Raw genomic sequence first — 20,806 nt, 5'->3', positions numbered from 1 at the left:
ATTCAGGACCAAAGGTGGTTGGTTTGAATCCCGGTGTCCCACATGGTCCCCCGTACCTGCCAGGAGCTATTTCTGAGCAGACAGCCAGGAGTAACCCCTGAGCAATGCCGGGTGTGACCCAAAAACAAAAAAAATTAAATTAAATAAAATTGAAATGTTAATTTATTATGTATGATAGATTTTTAGGCATTTAACAGTTGCTTGGTATACATCTTTGCTGAAGATAAGTGTCTGCTTTTGGGTACTCACAAAGTAAGGATGATAGATATAATTTCAAAATAATACATGAAAAATGGGGTGGAAAAGGCAAGAACAGAATGGTGATCACATTCAGCATTTAACTCAAAATTAATCCAACTACTGAAAGGCCTGAGGAAGAGAAACAATCGCAGTTAAGGTGATTAGTATAACACTCTCGCATTCATATCTTTCCATCTATGACCTAGATCTCACTTGATGATTGAAGATGTGATTTTTGCTAACACTTCCAGTCTCATTGCATTTTTGAAATATTTTCCAAAATATTTGTAAACAATTTCATGTTTTGCTAAAAGCTTAAATGACAGTTATTATTCTTGTTTCAAGTAAATAAAATTGTTGTCATTTAACATTGTCAAGACTATGTTTGAGGGAGTAGAGAAGAGGATTCTTATGGGTTACAGGCAGGTAATTGAGAAAGACACTAAATTTTGCCTTATTGACTTATAATTTACTTCCCTTATATTAAAATATTTTTCTGACCTTAGAGTTTGACTAAATAAAGATAAGAAGTTTGAGGCTAGAGAGAGTGTATAAAGGGGAGGGCACTTGACTTGCACATTGACAACCTAAGCTCAATACCAATATTGCATCTCAAATGGTCTTCCAAGCACTGCCAGTAATTCTTCAATGCAGAGTCAGGAGTAGCTCCTGAGCATTGCTGGGTGTGTTTCCCCCCAAAACAAAGCAAAGCAAACAAATACAATCAAGTAAAAAGAAAGATAAGCCACAAGTGCCATTTTCATGCATGAGCCACATCCTGGAAGTGTATTTTTTTTTCTTCTTATTTGGGGGTGGTGGTGGTGGTGGTTGTGCGGTGTTTAGAGCCTACTCCTGAGTACTATTATTCTGGCCCTGAAATGTGTAAGCTTTAGATTAAAAAGATAACTCCAGTAATATTTATTAAGCCAGTAGTATCATCATTCTGTCTTAAATCTATCTTGCTGAAAATCTAAAATTTAGAGACAAATTTAATAATAGGAATATCATCTAGAGTCATAAAGAATTGTTAAGGTGGCTGGACATTCTCCCTTGATGATGTCTTCAGCGTTAAATTTCTCCCTACTTTTCTTCCCTTTTGTTTAATTACTTGCATCTCTCTCCTAGCTCCTTTCTAGCCTCCTCCATTTCATTCCTTTATTTAATCTGCTACTTTCTGAGATATTATGAAGGACCAATACATCATGGATTAACTGTCAATCATTCTTCACACTTGAAGGAATCTCAGTCCTCTATAGAGTTTAAATTTTGATTGCTTATTATAATTATTGCTATTAATAATGATTATTCTTTTAAGCCACACCCAGCAGTGCTCAGAGCCTACTACTGACAGGGCATGGGAACCATATGGGATGTTGGGAATTGAACTTGGGTCAGCTCCAAGCACAGCAAGCTTCCTACTCACAATACTATTTATCCAGTCTAAGCTTAACCTATTATTAATATTTTCTTTCTAAATAAATAAAGTGTGCTAATTACTAAAACAGTTAAAACTGGGATCTGAGAGTGATTTATTGATTGAGTGCCTGCTTTGTAGGCATGAGACAACAGGTTCAATTCTCAGTTCCTCCCCATATTACCCCTGAAATCCTGATAGTTCTGCCATATGGGTTCTGTGATACCATCTCAAGCACTCTGCAAGCAAGCTGCTATGACCATCACAACCAAGTGCGGAAGCAGTGCAATCAAGTGTTGTGAATAACACAATGAAGTCGGCCATCTCCAGTCAGACAGAACAATTACAAAAGGAAGAATGAAGGGAGAAGTATAAAAGTTGAGCAATAAAATCAAGATGAAAAAACCATCTGTCGTTTACCATCCTGGGAAGCAATTCTATAGTTTAGAAAATATCTTTTCACTGTGTTTCTGTGCATTTAAAATATATTTCTTTTTAAGACTGTCATTCTCTCTTAAGACTTAATTCACTACATTATACTGATTATATAAATTTTTAAGACATTTAAAGTTCTATAACATTCTCCCATTTCAATTTAGCAAACACTTAAATCAAATTTTATTCATTGATACTTGGTTTGCAGTCATAGTTTTAAAGTAAAATATTAATAGTTTATTTACTATAAAATTTGATGAGTACACTTTCATGCTGTGTTATGTCTTATAACACATTCCATAATGCCACTCCATAATCAAAATGACCCCCTTACACTGAGGTAGTAGCTCAAGCAGTAAAAGCCCATGCCTCATATGTCTGAGACTCTGAATTTGAGTCCAGGTTATAATGATGAATTACTGAACACTGTGACAGAGCCCCTCAGCACCAAGGTCTCTGTGTGCAAGTGCACACACACACACACACACACACACACACACACACACACACACACACACTTCCTTTTTGTGTAGCTCCTATAATAAAAATGACTTCCTCAACGTCCTCCCACCTCTTTCCCTCTGGTAACTACCATTCCTCAGAGTTTAACAATTATTTTTATTTAAAAATAATTTAACAATTATTTTTATTTTTTTACCCATTCATTAGCTTTAGCTATTTATAGTCTACTATAAGTAAAATCATCTAGTAATTTTCTCTTCCAGCCTTATATATCTTTACATAATCACTTTAAGATACATCCACATCATGCCAACAACTACAATTTCATCTTTTTCAGTCATCTGTCAGTAGGCATTCAAATTGATACTGTGTTTTGACTATTGTAATAAAGTACTGTACTAACATAAGATTGTAAATACCCTTTTGGCTTTATACTTTCATATCATTAATCCATTGGAATGGTATTGCTGAAACAGATAGTATTTTTCCATTTTAGTTCTATTAGAAATATACTATTTTCCTAAAAGGAAGTACCGATTTATATTCCAAACAGTAGGATATAAATTAGTTTTTCTCCACTTTTCTCTCATTTTTGCCAACATTTGTTATAAAAATGTTATTTCTAGTCTTTTCAAATAGACCATTCTCACAGGTGTGCGATGATAGTGTATAAACATTTCCTTAGAGATACTGTATAGCCATCATATATTAACTGATAAGGATCAAAGTTGAGCCATGCAAAAAAAAAAAAAACTATGCTAGCAAGCACAAGACAAACACAAATTTGGTGAGCATTAGAAAAGGAAGTCAGGAGGCCAGAGCAATAGCACAGTGGGTAGGGTATTTGCCTTGATTGTGGCCAACTTGGGTTGAGCATGCCAAGAGTCATTTCTGAGCACAGAGCTAGAGGTAAACCATGAATACCACTGGGTGAGCCTCCCCCCCCCCCCCCGCCAAGAACCAAGCAAACAAAATTAAAGGCAGGTTAGTGTAGAATAGGAGATGATGCTTAAGAGCATAAATTGGGAAAAGATGAGAATGAAGGCATCTATTGTGTAGAGAAACCTATTAACATTTTCTGCTACTATTTGAGTCTTCCTTACCTAGCTGGATCTATTAGTTATTGAGGACTAGTTTGCCAATTATTGTGTAATTGTTTTGGGCCACATATGATTGTGCTGGAGCTTGCTTCTGGTTCTTAGCTCATAGACCACTCCTGGCAGAGCTCAAGAGACCATATGGGGTGCCAGAGATTGAACTTGAATCTGTCCATGGCAAGCAAGCACCTCAGCTTCTGTACTTATTCTCTTGCTCTGATCTTAATATTATAAGAAAAACACTGGGGGAAGTTCTTTATCTTTATAAACTTCTTTCCTCGACTGTAAAGTGGGAGTAACTTTCATTCATTAAATATGTTTCAGAGGGAAAGTTAGAAAATTTATAAGATGCTTGGTTTAAATTTATCATCATAATCACCCCAAATATCAATGTCATTATTAATTTGGCTGAAAATGGAATAAAATGACTGGTATCTCATACAGCTTCTCCGTATTCCCAAGTAGTTGGTTTCTTGTAATCAAAATGGTTTCCAATTTGCTACTAGTACTTCTATCAAGTGGAAACCAACTTCAAGATTACCTAAAGAGGCTCTGGGATCACTCTTCCATCAGACTTCAGAATATTAAACTTTCTAAAGAATTTATTTCTGCCGCATCTTCTCTTGACCACTTTTGCTTCAAATCATTGGCCTTTCCTCTACACTGCTTGAATTTGCTCCCTTTATCAAATAATCTAAGAAACTTCATTCCATCTAATCAATGATCTCTGAACAAAACCACCAGATATCTTTGATGTCATGGAAAACCAAGAATACTTTCCCAGACCCAGAGTCAATTCTCTCAGCTACCCATCTAATCTGTGCCCTTCCTCTCAACATGTTTAAACTCGCTTTTCCATTCCTGCATTGTTTTGTGGGTATCTATTTTTATGTTTTTTTTAATCTGAATTACTTTTATAGTCACATATTCCTGTCTTTACTCTGTCTAATGGTTAATCTTGATTTTGTTATTTAGATAGAAAGGTTAATATATGAAATAACATTTGTTAAATTCAATTCAGAAAAACATTCTCGACACCAAATTGCATAGAAAATTCCCAGTCAAATATTTAAGCCAACAAATAGCTTCTCTTTCTAAAGGAGAAAGAATATATATGTGTATATATATTTCCATTTTCTATGAAGTCTATAGGGGTCAGGGAAGATAACTCAAGTGATAAGACCTCATGTTCAGCATGTACTGCGCATCAACTTTGAACTGTAATACTGAATGCCTCCCCCTGCCCAAAGGTGTGACTATGATGAATCTCAAGAATTGTTGGGAGCAATCTCAATTTCCCCACTCTGGTCCCATTGCTAGCATAGATCTATGAGGAAAAAAGAAGTATATGAAGAAAATCGAAGTCTGTCTCCAATAAAGCTCACATTTAATATCATATATTCCTTTTATATTCATTTTATTTATTTCTATTTTCCATCATTTCCAAGAAGTTTTAAATTTGGGTAAAATTTTATTTAACATAGCCAACTAAAATTTTAATAAACTATATTTAATCTATGAGTTTAATATATATATTTTGCTTATAACCTCTCATATTCTCATATTAGCCCTTCTGATGTTATTTCACTAAAGATTAAAGGCCGGGCTAAAGACAATGGTAAGAATAACTTCTAGAAGTAGAAATATGGTTTAAAGATCAACTTGCTCATAGGTAGAATAAAAGAAAACAAAGCAAGGTATTATAAATCTCCAATAGAAACTAATCCTCAGAAATGATCAAGAAACACAACTGGGATCTGAGGGGGAAAGAGAGGAAGAACTATAGGATAATGGTTGAGATTGATGTCTTATTCTGCAGCTATAAAATAACCAAGTCAAAATACTATTGCAAACTATTATACCTTGATTTAAAAATAGAAAAGTATTAAATAAAAGCACTACATAAAAATCTAGTTTCAGAAAGTCTGATATTATGGTCACGCATAACGGGATTCAGCTGACCTGCTGATACACCTTGTGACAAAATTGAAAGGTAGCAGAAAGGACAGAGTCGAGGCAGATTAGACTAGCTTTAAGTTTTGGAAAATTGTTTTTCCGTTGGGTTTCTCTGGCTTTAAGATGTAGATAAGCATACCTGCAATGCAGTATGCTTGTGGAAGTAAATAAACTGACAATGGCTAAATGATGCAGCAATGCTAGAATTGATTGCTTTTTAAATGTTCCTTCTGCTTCCCTTCCACCTTCAGGTAGATCAACCAAGCCCTCAACCAACTTGCTCAATCACAGTAAGAGGCAAATTGGCATCAAACTCAGTTACTGAAAAATCCTCCAGATGGAAAGATCCTGTTTTACAAGACTATTTCCTAAGAATGGTACTAAGTGCTTGCTCATGTTCTATATAGAAAACATAAACTCAAATCTGTGTTGTGATGGATGTTTGCTCATTAAAAACACACCTATTTTTCACAGAATGGTAATAATAACTTTCCCCCATTTTTTTTTCTGATTTTCATATGGCTAGTGTTTGAGGCAGTTTTATAAATCACTGTCATTGTCACAAAAATGACCTCTAGCTATATTAAAAAGAACCCATGACAAGGAACTTGTCAAATTGAATAGAAAGGCCATAAAACCATTTGTTCATGTGACATTAAACTGATATACTACATGATAATGCTTCAAGAAGAACCTAAAACTCTATTCATTATAAGTCTTTTCCTGGGCTGGGTTTTGAATTGTGTTAATGAGATCATCGTGCTCGACTCATGTGAACAGAACACAGTTGCCAAATGCAGCACTGGGGATATAGAACCCAGAAAAGATTCTGTTAGAAATATCTTCAACAAATTAATTAACCTTTATGGGAGAAAGTTACATTAGCATAGTTATCACACAGCAGTAACTTAGTCTTTTAGCATCTAAAAAGTTTAGGGTAGATCCATGGCTTTCAATAATATAAGAATCTTGGACTTAACTGACTGGCCTGTAAAGTTGCAGGGTCTGGGGCCTTTGTCAGGAAAGTATTTTGGGTATCCTTAATTCTAGAAAGATCTCTGGGTGATTTTGATGCTTACTTGGGGTTTGGTCACACAAGGAATAATAGCAGCAACAGCAGCTGGGAGCTTTTTAGAAATGCAGAATTTGAGGTCCATGGAATCAGAATCTGAATTATAATAAGATCCCCAGTGATTCCACACACATTAAAGTTTGAGGAGCAGTAAAACAGTGATTTAAAGTCATGGCTTCATATAGTAATATCTCTTGGGAAACTTAAAATATCCCTTGGTCCAATTTTGCCCCAGATTCAATTAAATCAAGACTTCCTGGAGTGAAACTTCTGCAAAAGCATTTTTGTTGATATTACTGTGCTGTTTTTTTTTTTCCTCCTCCAATGATTATGCAATGGAGCAGGGCTCAAGACCCACTGTTGTGAACATCAATTTACAGTTTACATCTAAGATTTCAATGAGAGCATCCCAAATACCATGATGGATATGGGAATGAATAGAACCACTACTTTCAAAACTCATCATCAAATGACAACAGGAAAGAGAAAGAAGTTTCTTATTAAGCTGCTTATCAGAGTATTTCATTCTCATAATCTTCAAGACAACCTTGTCCGGGAAGTTATGAAATACATGCAATATGACAAGTATAATGGCAAAATGAGTTTCTCAAAATAATGTAACTCTAAAGGGTGTTTGTTCTACTCTACAAATCAGATTCTGTTCTCCCTAAGCACTGTTCACTCAGGATATAACAGATTACTATTTTAGGTTTATTTTTATTTGGGGTCTATACTCCATTGTCTCAAGGCTTACTCATGGCTCTGTGCTAGATACCCTATGGGGCTCTAGGCATTGTATGAGGAATTGATCCCAGGTAGACTGCATGCAAGGCACATGCACTGCTCACAATACAAACACTCTGGCTTCTATATTAGAATTCCTACAGCAGAAGTACATTTTTAGGAGTGAAAACTAGAAAGATAGAGTTCATCATTTTCAGGCTTCTCCTATGGATATCATCAGAATGAGATGTGGAGAAAGAACCATCAAGTTTTGTGGGGGCGAGTGCCATAGAAGACTAGAGGACTCTAAATTCACCCATTGAATGGGAATTTGTCTTCCTTTCTTTTGCCTCAACTGACTTATAAAACTTCCTTTAAACATAATCGCCACACTGCTATAATATTTGCTACTCACTTAAAAGTGCAACTAAAATATAATTAGTACTGAAATGTGGTAGAACTTTATTAAAGCATATAATCTGATAATATATAATTCTGAATATGCATATACTCAGAAAATCTTTTTCATTGTAAACAAATGAACATATGCTATCTTCAAAGATTTTATGTGCATCGTTTTGTAGTAATGGCTACCTTCTTTCCATTCCCTCTTCAGGATAATCATTTATCAGCCATTATTAACATTTTCATTTCATAGAATTTAATATAAAATGTTATCATAGAAAGCACATTGCTTGACTGCTTTCAGTCAGTATAGTAAGTTTATGGTTATAATACCATTAAAGTTTATTCAAAAGATGGAAATAGTTACTGCACCTCGTCACCACCTAAGTAGCATGAGTATTTTGATGTCTATCCTACTGTTATTGCTTCCCAGGGTATTTTACTTTACGGAAACAACATTGCCCTGTAATTTCAGTTGTATACCTTTATAAATTAACGTTTTGATCTTCCACATGACTGCTATCATTAAACATCCAAATTTATTCTTCATCATACAAATGACCTCTTTGGCCATATTTACTTGTTCACACAGCCCCAAGACTTCAGATAAGCATTAATTTTGTTCTTATATTCTAAAATTTTACTTTTGTATTCAGTTCATTGTTTTGTTTAACATAATCTATGAGTGAAATTATATAGTGTTTGTTTTTAGTTTATTTCACAAAGGAAAATTGCTATACATGTAACTATTACTGAAAATAGCATAATTTCATCTTTGTAAAATGTCAAGTCATAGTTCATTGTGTCTAGATATCGTGTCATCATTAATAAGTCATCAGTTTAAGGATTACTTAGGTTGTTTCCAGTTAGTGCCCATTGCAAATACTGAATCAAAAATCAGAAAGAGGGACTGGAGTGATAGCACAGCGGTAGGATGTTTGCCTTGCATATGGTTACCCAGGAAGGACCTGGGTTCGATCCCTGCCATTCCATATGGTTTCCCAAGCCAGGAGCGATTTCTGAGTAAAAGGCCAGGAGTAACCCCTGAGTGTCACTGGTGTGGTCCCCCCAAAAATCAGAGAGGACATCTCTTCTAATTAGGTGGTATTTTTTTTTTGCTTTGTTTTATATTAGGAGAAATACCCCAAAGTGAAATAACTGGAGTATACAGAACTTCTCTTAATTTACTTTTAGTTTCTGTGCCACACACAGCTGTGCTAAGCTGTGCTCCAGAGATCACTCCTGGCTAGGCTCAGTGGAACCATATGTAGTATCAGGAAATGAACTGAGGGTGGCCTACACCAGCAGTGTATAAAAGTTCTGCTCTGTCCACATCCCTTTCCAACACTTTTATCTTTTTATCTTTTGGGTAACATCCTTTCTTACAGATCATTTCTATTTTGATTTACATTTCCTTGCTATGCTGAACCTCTTTTCATGAGGCTATTTGTCATTCGTATGTCTTTTTGATGGGGTTACACCCTATTAGGCTCAGGGATTACTCCTGTCTCTGTGCTCAAGATCACTTCTGACAGTGTTGGCAGGATCATTGCGAGGGAAATCTAACCTGAGTCAGCCATGTGCAAAGAAAACACCCAACCTGCTGTACTAAGTGTCCTGACCTTGCACAGATCTTGTTTGGTTAAGTATTTACTCAAAGCTTCTCTTTGTTTTTGGTCTATTGTAGATAGTAATTCCTTTCAGACATATGGTGTGCAAATACTTTCACCTATTCAGTGAATTCTTAGATATTTCAGTTTAATTAAAATATTTTTATAATTTTAAAATCAAATTTTTGTTCAAAGTTGTTTGTGATGTTATACAATGTTTGAACTCCCATCCTGTCACCAGTGTTCACTCTCCTTCACCAATGTCCTCAGTTTACCACCTTTTCTCCAGCCTGTATCTCTAGCAAACACAAAATATCTTTGTTTTGATGCAAGTGTTTTGTTTTGATGTATAGAGGTTTCTTAGTTCTATCTATTCTGGCTCATTTATGCTTGTTTTTACTGCCATTGCCACTGGAGTTCCCAATTATTTATCTAAGGCTGATGATATCAAGGAGTATATTGTCCCTGATTCTTACGTTTTTAAGGTTTCAGGTCTTCTATCACAATATTTTGATTTTTGTATATTAGACCTAATTTCATTTATTTGAATGTGCCTATCAACTTTCTCAGTACCATTTGTTAAATTTTCCTTATTCTATTATAGAATCTTGGCTACTCTGTTCTGAATTGTTCATATATGTATGTGGTTTTATTTCTGTGTTCTCAGCTCACTGTCATTGATCTGTGTGTGTTCCAATACCATGTTTTAATTACTGATGCTTTGTAGTGTAATTTGAATTCAGTTGTATGATACCTTCACTTATTTTTTTCTGGGATTATTTTTGCTATTTAAAGATCTCTTTTTGTGGTTCCAAATAAATTTTACAATGTCATAGTTTCTGTTTCTTTGAATAATTCCATTGATATTTTGATAGATATCACATTGAATCTGTATATTACTTTAGCTAATAGTAATTTTAATAGTATTCTTTTATTGATCATTGCCATTTTTATGTTTTTTCTATTTATTATAAACTATCTTCCTCAAGCCCATTCCTGAAATTGCCTTTTGTATCAGATACATTTTTGAGATTTCTATAAATGGAATGATATAATCTGATTTTATCAGTATAGATCATTCAAAATTATATCCCATAAGATTGGCCCATATAAAGTGTAGAGTAGCATTTTTTGATGCACTGTTTTATATTTTAAGATATACATTTTGGAATGTTGCACTGGTGATGGGTGGTGTTCTTTACATGACTGAAACCCAAACACAATCATGTATATAATCAAGGTGTTTAAATAAAAAAAAAATAATGCTGGAAAAAAAAGATATACATTTTCCCATTTCCCCATTTCTTTTAGGGGCCCTCAAACTTTTTAAACAGGGGGCCAGTCCTTCAGACTGTTGGAGGACCAGATTATAGTAAAAACAAAAATTATGAACAGATTTCTATGCACACTGCATATATCTTATTTAGAAGTGAAGAAACAAAATGAGAATAAATACAATATGTGGCCCGCATGCCATAGTTTGAAGACCCCTGTATCTTATTGATAAGGCTAGTATTAATTCTGAGAGATTATGCATACCAAAATGAACACTTATGTACATGAATTTCATTGCATATATGTACACAATTATATTGCTTATAATTAGAATTCATTAATTGCAGAATTGGTCTGTTTTTAATGTTTGCAAATCTATCAAACTTGCTTTCCAAACTGGCATGTCCATTTTTTTTCTTTTTTTATGAACTTTTGTTTTTATGTTATTTTTATTCTATTTTAGGTGTCATGGTTACAACTGTATGCTTGACTCCTGAAGAATACAACTACAGTTTTCACAATCAAAAAAAAGCCCAAGGCCCATCATCAGTGTCCCTGTCACCTCCAACCCATGTTTTCATTCCCTACCAACTTTCCCCTACTGTTTCTATCTGACCTTTGTAATCTAAGACCAAGGGTTTGTCATTACTAAGTATTACCTATTTCCTTGTTTTACTTTACATACCACAGATAGGTGAAATGATTTGGTTTTTGTCCTCTTACTGCAGTTGTATCCAAGTTCCAGGGAACCACATGACTTCATCTTTTGTTACAGGGTATTCTGTTCTGTATATATAGCACAGGTTTTTTTTTAGGTCACATCTGCAATGTTCAGGAGGTTAATCCTGCCACTGCACTCAGGAATTATTCCTGTGGTGCTCAGGGGCCATATAAAATGTAGAAGATTGAACCTGGGTCAGATGTGCGCATGGAAAAAGTCCTACCTGCTGCACTCTATCTCTCAGGCCCTGCTACAGATTCTTTATTAATTCATCTGTCATTAAACATTTTCACTGTTTTCATATCCTAGTGTTGTACTAAGTGCTGCAGTTAATAGAGCCCTGCATAAATCTTTTTAAATTAACATTTTTGTGCTTGGGGGTAAGGTAAAATGCCAAGAGATAAATGCTGACAGATAATTCAAGAGCTTTGTTCTTAAAGTTTGGAAGGATCACCATATTATTCTCCATATGAGGTGGTAAACACTCAATTTTAAATGTCTATCAATTTCGTCTTTATGTGTAGTTTACTTGTAATATTGGTGCCTTCTGTTCTTATCTTAATAGACCTGAATTTCTTACCATGTATATAAAGTTTTAACATTTTAAATGAAAATTCAATTATATCTCAATATGTTAAAATACTGTACATAACAATGTGTTTGGATTGAAGCAGCTGTAATAGAAGTCTTTATGTGAAATAAAATATAGCAAAGAAATTTTGTATGGATATATAAACAAAACTAAATAAACAAAAAATATCCAAACCAATTCCAGAAGAATAAAAGACATAGAAGAGATAATAAAAAATGATATAGTTGTTCAAAGGCTAAAGACCATTATTAGACTGATTATAATTATATGAGTGGAAAATCAAGTTCTTGCCAGTAAGCCCTTCCTTTAAAAAGCTGACGATGGTCAGAGTGATAGCACAGTGGTAGGGTGTTTGCCTTGCACGTGGCTGACCCAGGAAAGACCTGGATTTGATCCCCAGCATTCCAAATGGTTCCCCAAGCCAGGAGCGATTTCTCAGTGCATAGCCAGTGGTAACTCTTGAGTGTCATTGGGTGTGTCCCAAAACAACAACAAAAAGTTGAAAAGAAATGAATCAAGATGAAAGTTATACTTGGATATTTTGATTTCATCCCTATTTATGCAATACCAAGTTTTTCTCAATATGACAAAAGACAAATCTTGGGGGGTACCTCCGATATAGCACTCTGTTATAAGTAGATCCCTCCTAGTGATAGTTGGCCAAGTAGGTCACCAGTTCAATACTAAGGCCTGAGGATGCTGTGCTTCTTCCTCCTGCAGTGCTGGGGACCGCCAGAATCATTGCAATAGTACAAGTGAGATTGCAGTCACACTGTGGTTCTTGAGGGCTTTTGTGATGTTTGAAGGCCATGAGGCAAAGCCAGGTCTGGCTCTAACCCTATCTTTTCTCCAGCCTGAAGATAAACATTTTCATTTTTATTGATGTTACAACTGTACTCCAGAAACATTTTATATTTAAATTAGGAAATAAGATTCAGTAACATGAGAGGAAGGAATTGAGTTATCTTTGTGTTTATATGGATATTCACTAAATGTAAATTTATTTGAAAGTATTACCTGAATAGGAAATATTCTAGAGGGAACTTTGATTGACAATCTTTTTTTTCTCATACATTATGTAAAGTTCTTTATAAGCACACATCATTTGATTTCTGATAAAATGTTGCTACTGATGAAGCATTTGGGAGTTACTCTAGCAGTGCTTTCTAGGAGAACCTACATCTACGGGTTCTTGAGACCCAGTACCTACTATCTGAATCAGATACACATCACTTTTTCAGTGTGGGTGTGGGGAGGAGTGCTACTGTTAGTAAAAATTCTGTCAAAGCTATAATATGTTGTAAAAAGTATCATTTTAGGATGATTTTCCCCCTTAATATCATTAAGCATATATTTGATGAGCTTTACTATTCAGAAAACCGAGATGACCCTGTTATCTTCCTCTCTCTAAAAGTGTACTTATGCTAACCCAAACTGATTAGGCCAGGAATGATTTGTAGCATAGTAAACCAAGAATACTTGAATTTGTAACTCCTTAATTGGGAAAGGTATTTTCGTAAAAGCTTTTTGCTCAGCTAAGAGAAAACAAAGTTGTCAGATTCCTATTTTATCAATGATTAGTTAAAAAAATAACAAATAGCCAAAAGAAAAAAAACAAAACAAAACAAATTTGGAGCCAGTGCATTAGTACAGCAGGTAGGTCACTGTGTCATCTGTAAAATTATAGACACCTGTAAAATCACTTTTTACTTTTTCTTTTCTCCTTTCACCTTTTTTGAGTTAATTAGCCCAGGTGCCCTTAGGTGATTTATGTTATATTCTGGCTAATAAAACCAGCTCAGGGGAGAAGCAGAGGTACAACAGCAAGAAAGCAACAGCAAATGAGAGACCATCAGAGCAAGATCAAGATCCTAGAAGCTGTTCAACATTCTGGACCTTTTTGTACCTTCTCTAGTGACTCGGTCTATTTCTTTCTCCTTTCTTCCCTTGCTGCCGACCTGTCCATCCAGAGTCTGGCACAAACACATGGTAAATACCATGAACTACAGGCAGCAAGAAACAGACTTCAGGCAGCATTAATCACCCTCCACAAATTTCTCCAGAGGCCACTTGCTCTGCTTGTGTGCAGGCCAAGTTTAAACTTTGGCATTCCACATGATGCCCCCAAATACCCCACGATTGATCCCTGACTGCAGTTGAGTAAGCCCTCATCACTGTGAGGTGTGACCCAAACCCCTCCCCTGAAAAACACTAATTTGAAAAGATGTTTCAATAAACTCCTAAAAATGAAACCCTGCACTCATGTTCATACTTTGCATAAATTTAGTCTATTTTTAATTATTTTAATTGTTTTTATTTTTTTTGCCTTTTGGGCCACACCCTGTGATGCTCAGGGGTTACTCCTGGCAATGCACTCAGAAATTGCTACTGGGTCGGGGGACCATATGTAATTGTAATCATGGTGCTTAAATCTGGGAGATCCAACAGTGGTCTGTCCTAGGCTAGCGCAGGCAAGGCAGATGCCCTATCACTGAGCTATCACTCCGGCCCCTAGTCTATTTTTAATACGTATATGAAAATTCTAAAATATTATCCAATTTCTTAAGTTTTTTGTCAAATTTTGTATTGTGACTTGAAATATTTTTTTCCTTGGGATCCCTATCAAGTTCTCTGTTAAGTTTTATCTGTACTCAAGGACAATTAGAAAGACTAATCAAAATCTCACTTGTGATGTCAGCTTAAGAAGTGAGATTTTTATAAGGCTTTCTAATGGGAAAGTGAGGATTCTGACTTTTGTTTTGAGTTTTGGTATATTCAGTTTTGGTATATATCACAGTATACTCAGGGCTTACCCAGGTTCTGTGCTCAGGTATCACTTCTGATGGTGTTCAAGGGACCATACGGGAAGCCAGAGATCGAACCTGGGTTGGCCATATGTACGGTAAGTACCCTACCCACTGTGCTATTTCTCCAACTGTGGTTCGATTTTATATATCTATATACATATCTATAATAAAGTTGGTTTCAAACTTTATTTTATAATTATCTCCTATTGCAAATGTGTTCATAACTTATTTTTAAAACCTACTTTTAATTTAAATTATAGTGAAAATATTTCACCTTTAGTTGCTAAAATAGCTTTGTCCTAAGAGTTTATTTTATTATTTTTGTTTTTGGGGGGCCACACCTGATGACACTCAGGGGTTACTCCTAGCTATGTGCTCAGAAATCACTCCTGGCTTGGGGGGGCCATATGGGATGCCCGGGGATAGAACCACAGTCCACCCTAGGTGCACAAGGCCTTACTGCTTTCATCACTGCTCTGGCCCCAATGTCCTAAAACTTTAGAACAAAGTGTTCTTTAAGAGAATACAAATTTCATAATTGTAGTTTATAAAAACTTTGTCAGAAAAAAGAAATTTGAGAGGCCAAAGGTACACTGTACTAAGTTCCAATATCACTATTATTTTTCTCTAAGCACTCTGACAAGATTGTTCATATTGCAGAAGCCTATGATTATGTTACTGAAATCTTAACACTGTTTTACAGAATTCTATGGTTTAAGAAAATGATACGACTAGACATATATTCTAAATATACATCAAAGTAATGCTTTAAAATTGAAAATTGTAATCATGGTGCTTAAATAAATAATTTATTAAAAAATAAAATGAAATTAGCAAGGATGACACGCAAATTTGTGAAGCGTTCCATATTTTCAAAAAACAAAAACAAACAAACAAAAAAACAACAACAAAAAATAAAATGAAATTGAAAAGTTGTGAGCTGGAAAGATAGTACAGTGGTTAAGGTACTTGACTTGCATGAGTAGATCTGGATTCAATTCTCAGAACATATGATCCCCCTGAGCACTGCCAGGGTGCTCATTGAGCACAGAGCCAGAACAACTTGAACATCTGTTAGGTGTGGCTCAAACAAAACATGGAAAAGTCGCAACACCCTTTGATTTTTAAAGCATTGATCGAATATTATCAACTTGCATAATAGCAATTTTTAACTTCTTTAATGTCTTCTTTCCCTTCTTTAATGTTTAATTATCATAAGATTATTCTGAACTTATTTTATGATTAATTTAGGCCCCCCAAACAGTATTTTTAAGTAGTTCTTTTGTTGCTTAATTTTTCAAGATAATTTGTATGGTAAAAAAATATAATTTTGATGTTTCTAATATAGATTAGAATTTTGGTCTATACTATTAAATAGTTGCTTGACCTAGTGTGAATCATTATATTTTGGACTCATTTTCTAAATGAAGATGACATCTTTCCTTTCTACCTTTAAATTTTTCTTTCCCTTAAATTATTGTCAGTTATTGAACTTTGCTAAATAATATTAAAAATAATTATAGTTTATATGGTTTAGTTTGATTAAATTTTATAGGTATGTAATATTTTATGCAATAAACTTACTGTTTAAAATTCTAAGGCTATCTGCCTCTGGAATGGCTATCGTCTCTGTTCTCTTCATTTCAAAAAGGATGCTGAGAGATAAAAATCCTTTAAGGGTTGGCCACATGCAAGATAAGCTCTTTATCTGTTGTACTGTCACTCTGGCCCCAGATAGGAGCCTTTTTACAAAGAATAATAAAATTTCATTTAATAATAATAACTCTACTTGGCTTATTCCCCCATTTTATAGAAGAAGATTTGGTGGAGAAAAGTTAAATAATTTTTTCATGATTTCAGTACTGCAGAGATGGTATTCAAAAACTCAAACCTGGACCTGCCCAAGACATCTATTTTCTACTACATCAATGGTTTTGAAAGTTTAGTGCACTTTTGAACACCTTGACTGTTTGTTCCAAATGCAAATTCTTATAGACTCTTGAGATATACTTTCATAAACACCATGCAAATTTAATGACGCCTAGGAGCCATACTCAACGGATCCCATTAGTTTGAAAAAATCCTATTAAGGAAAATTAGATATAATTTTTCTTTACAATAAATTATTGCTCATTTGTTTTTATCTGGCTATAGGCACTAATGAGTACTCTGTTGCAGTAGTTCTAGAATCCTTTTTAGTTATCCTTTTTAGTTGTTCCAGCAACATTTTATGGAATCAGGTTTTTGTTTCTAAACAAATTCCAATATGGTTAGGAAAAAAAGATGCCTTCACTTGGACACTGTTGAAAATAAAAAATAAGATAAAATAAAGGCATTATCAATAATCTTGTCAGAACAATAGCCAGAATTAGAATAATTCCAAACTAGAACATAAGGGGGAAAAAAAAAAGAGAAACTCTTCACACATTTTTGTTTTGTTTTGTTTTGTTTGGTCACTCCCAGCAGCACTCAGGTGTTACTCCTGACTCGATGCTCAGAAATTGCTCCTGGCTGGCTCGGGGGACCATATGGGAGGCTGGGATTTGAACCACCATCCTTCTGCATGCAAGGCAAATGCTCTACCTCCATGCAACCTCTCCTGCCCAACTTTTTAAACTTTAACCTACTACTAGTGTACATTTTTTTTACACCCTGAACTTCTAGTCTAAAACATTTCTAGTCTAAAATAATGAATGTCTACCTTTTGATTAATTTACTTATTTGGTTTGGGGGCTATAACTAATGGTGCTCAAGGATAATATGGGATGTCAGAGGTTAAGATCAGGTTAGCTACATTCAAGGAAAACATGGTACCCACTGTACTTTTTTTTGGTGCCTGATTCATTTGTTTTGAATAGAAGGTTTTTCTATTTATGACTTGTGTAGGGGTCACTCTCTAGTCCCTTGCAGTCATTATGGAGGGCTACCCAGAATCCTACTTGATCTTACTTTATAGTAGCTGTGTTATATGATCTCTGTCCTGATTCTTGGTGACACTAATGGTAGATGAGAGGCTGTGGGTATTGGCTTAAGTGTCCGAGTAACTTTTTACTGTGTGGGGGACCTTTTGTTGATTCTAAGAGCCAAATGGCCCCCAAACACTGCCTATTTATTTCAGGAATCCACTTTCCATTATAACACTGCTTGGGTCTGAGCATCAGACAGGCCCACATCAACATGCCAAGCATCTTTGGGAGTGACTGCAACGCCCCGCCAAAGCCATGCTTGGTATGGTCCTAAAAGAGTCATCCAGTATGACTTTGTGGAGAAAGCATGAATCAATGTTAGAACCTTCAAGAGTTAAAATAGCTTAGGCACTACTTAGCACCTGAGAAAGCTACATACGTACAATGAAGAGATCAAATAAGTCCCTTTATGTTCTGATATTTTGTAGATCTAAGAAATCTTTGGCTTTGCAACACCAGGTTCAATCCTCTTTCCACATGTCTCACAAGTACTCCCAGGAACATTCATTGAGCACTGCCCTGTGTAAACCAGCTAACGACAACAAAGAATTGTTGAGAAATCTTCAGATTTCCAAACAAAATAGAACAAATAGGGTCTGGAGTGGTTGTTTAAGTGGTAAGGAGTCTGTCATGCAAGCTCTAACCTAGGATGGACTGCAGTTCAATCCCCCGGCCTCCCATATGGTCCCTCAAGCCAGGAGCTATTTCTGAACGCATAGCCAGGAGTAACCCCTGAGGGTCACCAGGTGTGGCTCAAAAAACAAAAAAGCAAAACAAAACAAAACAAACAAAAAAAATAGAACAAATACTGGTAAGCAAAGTTCTCCACAAAAATATGAGAATCAACTACAAAGCACAGAAAAAAGAACTCATTAATTCAGTCTAGTATGCCTGAGACATGCATCTAAGTATTTGAAAGCGGATGACAGCAAGCTATGGGAAGGGTTGGTGGGATCAACTGATGCACATTTTCCCAGCATGGTACAGTACACTGAATCCTACTAAGGAAGGACTGTCACTGGAGTTAACAGGTCACCTTCCCAACAGAGGTGACTTGACTGCTGGCAGAAACTGAGCTCTTGGACAAAAACTGAAATAAGAAATCCTTGGGCTGGCTACGTTCTATACTACCTCCTTCAGGGAATATAGCAATCAATCGAAAGAACCTTCAGAGATGGAGCACTTTTAACAGATGTGTACCAAAAACAGGTAGCTGGGGTCACAGCGGAAGTAGGGTAGTATGAACCTCTCAGTAGGGCCAGTTTTCCTTTCACATTCCATTAGCAACATCGTGACTGATCTTAGTTTTCCATCTTTTTATTGCCACCTCATTTTTTCCTGAACTGAGAAACAAAGGATAACTTCAAAACTAAAGCTACAGTGCCACCTAGAGGGCAAAAACAGAAATGAAAAAGAAACTGAATTATGATTATCAAAAAAAGAAAAAAGGTGAGGATAGCTGGTACCATTTCTATCTATGGATGGATATGGAGAAAGTATTATGTTGAATGCAGTGAGTCAGAGGGAAAAAGATATACATAGAATGATCACATTCAATTGTAGAATATAAAAAGACAATATAGTATGACAAGAGAATAGAGACAAGTGTCAGAAGGACTAGTCCATGGCAGGAAGCTTATTGCAAGTAGTGGGGGAGTGGAGTTAGGGCAGAGAACAATATGACAATGATAGGTGGAAATATAACTTTGGAATCACAAAATATCCTGAATTGTCAAAACATTTTTGAAAGAAAAGAAGAAATATGGAGGTAGAACATTTCCCAACTTCAAAATATTCACAAAGCAGTAATCCTCACAACTTTATAATACTGGAACAAAACCAAACACATATGGAATAGAGAGCCAAGAAATAAACCTACAGATATCTGGAAATAAGATTTATGATGGAAAAAAAAAAACCACCCTCTAAAGCCACATAGCAAGCTTGTTTTGCAGTTCTGGGTTGAAACCTAAGTATTTTACCACAGAGCCTATTCTTGGTCCAAGAGCAGAGATGAGACAATGCAGAAAAGAATGCAGAAAAGCACCTTTAACAAGTCATATTAGAAAAACTTAAGAGCAACATGCCTACCTTCCCTTACCCCCTAAAAAAAAGAAAAAGAAAATAAATTTGGTCACTATCACTAATACACAATAAAAAATCTAAAAGTTGAGTAAGGACTTGGATCTCAAGTCATAAAATACATGGAAAAAGACTCAGGTAATATACTCTAGGAACCTCAAGTAAATAAATATATTGGAGATAAATTTAAGGACCTTTCTTTCATTGGTGTAAAAAATATCATGTAATCTTCCTTTTTTCTTAATTCTTCTGTGTGATACTTGTAATTAAATTTTATAAGGTTAGAGCAGTAGTGTTTAATCACTAATCCACAAAAATTTTCTGATCAGTAGAACTGGTGATAAGTAAAAATAGTGGAAAGCTATTGGTTTAGATTAGTATCTCTCAATTTATTTTTTTATGAACTTGGAACTCTTCCAACTTTGTTCCCATTTCATGATCCCCATCTTATATGTTGGCACCCTATTCTATGAATGCTAAGAATCTATGAATCTCCTCTTATCATTTTCACTTTGTGGTCCCTTGAAATATACTGAAGGCTTACATAGGGTCATATGGCTCTTATCTGAGAAAAGTTTGTCCAGATAAGTGTTTCTTTTCTTTTCTTTTTTTTTTTTTTTTTTTGTATCTGGGTCACACCTGGGGGCATTCAGGGGTTACTCATGGTTCTGCACTCAGAAATCGCTCCTGGCTCAGGAGGCCATATGGGATGTCGGGGGTCAAACCTGGGTCCGTCCTCAGTCAGCGAAGCAAGTGGAAGGCAAATGTCCTACCCCTGTGCTAACACTGCCCTGATAAATGTTTTCTTAAAATACTTTCCTATCTTTCCTTATGACATAAAAAAATTAAAAATTAAAAATTATAATGGGTTGGGTGCTTTTATTGCACGTGGCCAATCCAGGTTCCATCCCTAGCATCCTATATGGCCCATGAGCACCACCAGGAGTAA

The 20,806-nt window shown here is 35.4% G+C and overlaps 1 protein-coding gene across 1 annotated transcript in view; it reads right to left on the bottom strand.

Moving 5' to 3' along the window:
* The window catches only part of LOC126025873 (T-cell receptor-associated transmembrane adapter 1), a 181,400-nt gene extending 162,335 nt beyond the window's left edge, over positions 1–19,065 (bottom strand). Inside the window, exons 1-2 of the mRNA XM_049785604.1 lie at positions 18,976–19,065; positions 13,909–14,005 (exon numbers count right to left, since the gene is read on the bottom strand). Of these exons, the coding sequence (XP_049641561.1) occupies positions 13,909–14,005; positions 18,976–19,065 (187 nt within the window). The remainder of the gene's footprint in view (positions 1–13,908; positions 14,006–18,975) is intronic.
* Positions 19,066–20,806: the final 1,741 nt, after the last annotated feature.

Source organism: Suncus etruscus, chromosome 13 (genome assembly GCF_024139225.1).
Source record: "Suncus etruscus isolate mSunEtr1 chromosome 13, mSunEtr1.pri.cur, whole genome shotgun sequence".
Taxonomy (NCBI): domain Eukaryota; kingdom Metazoa; phylum Chordata; class Mammalia; order Eulipotyphla; family Soricidae; genus Suncus; species Suncus etruscus.
The sequence above is the reverse complement of the archived record's forward strand: the minus strand, read 5'-3'. Positions and strand labels throughout refer to the sequence as shown.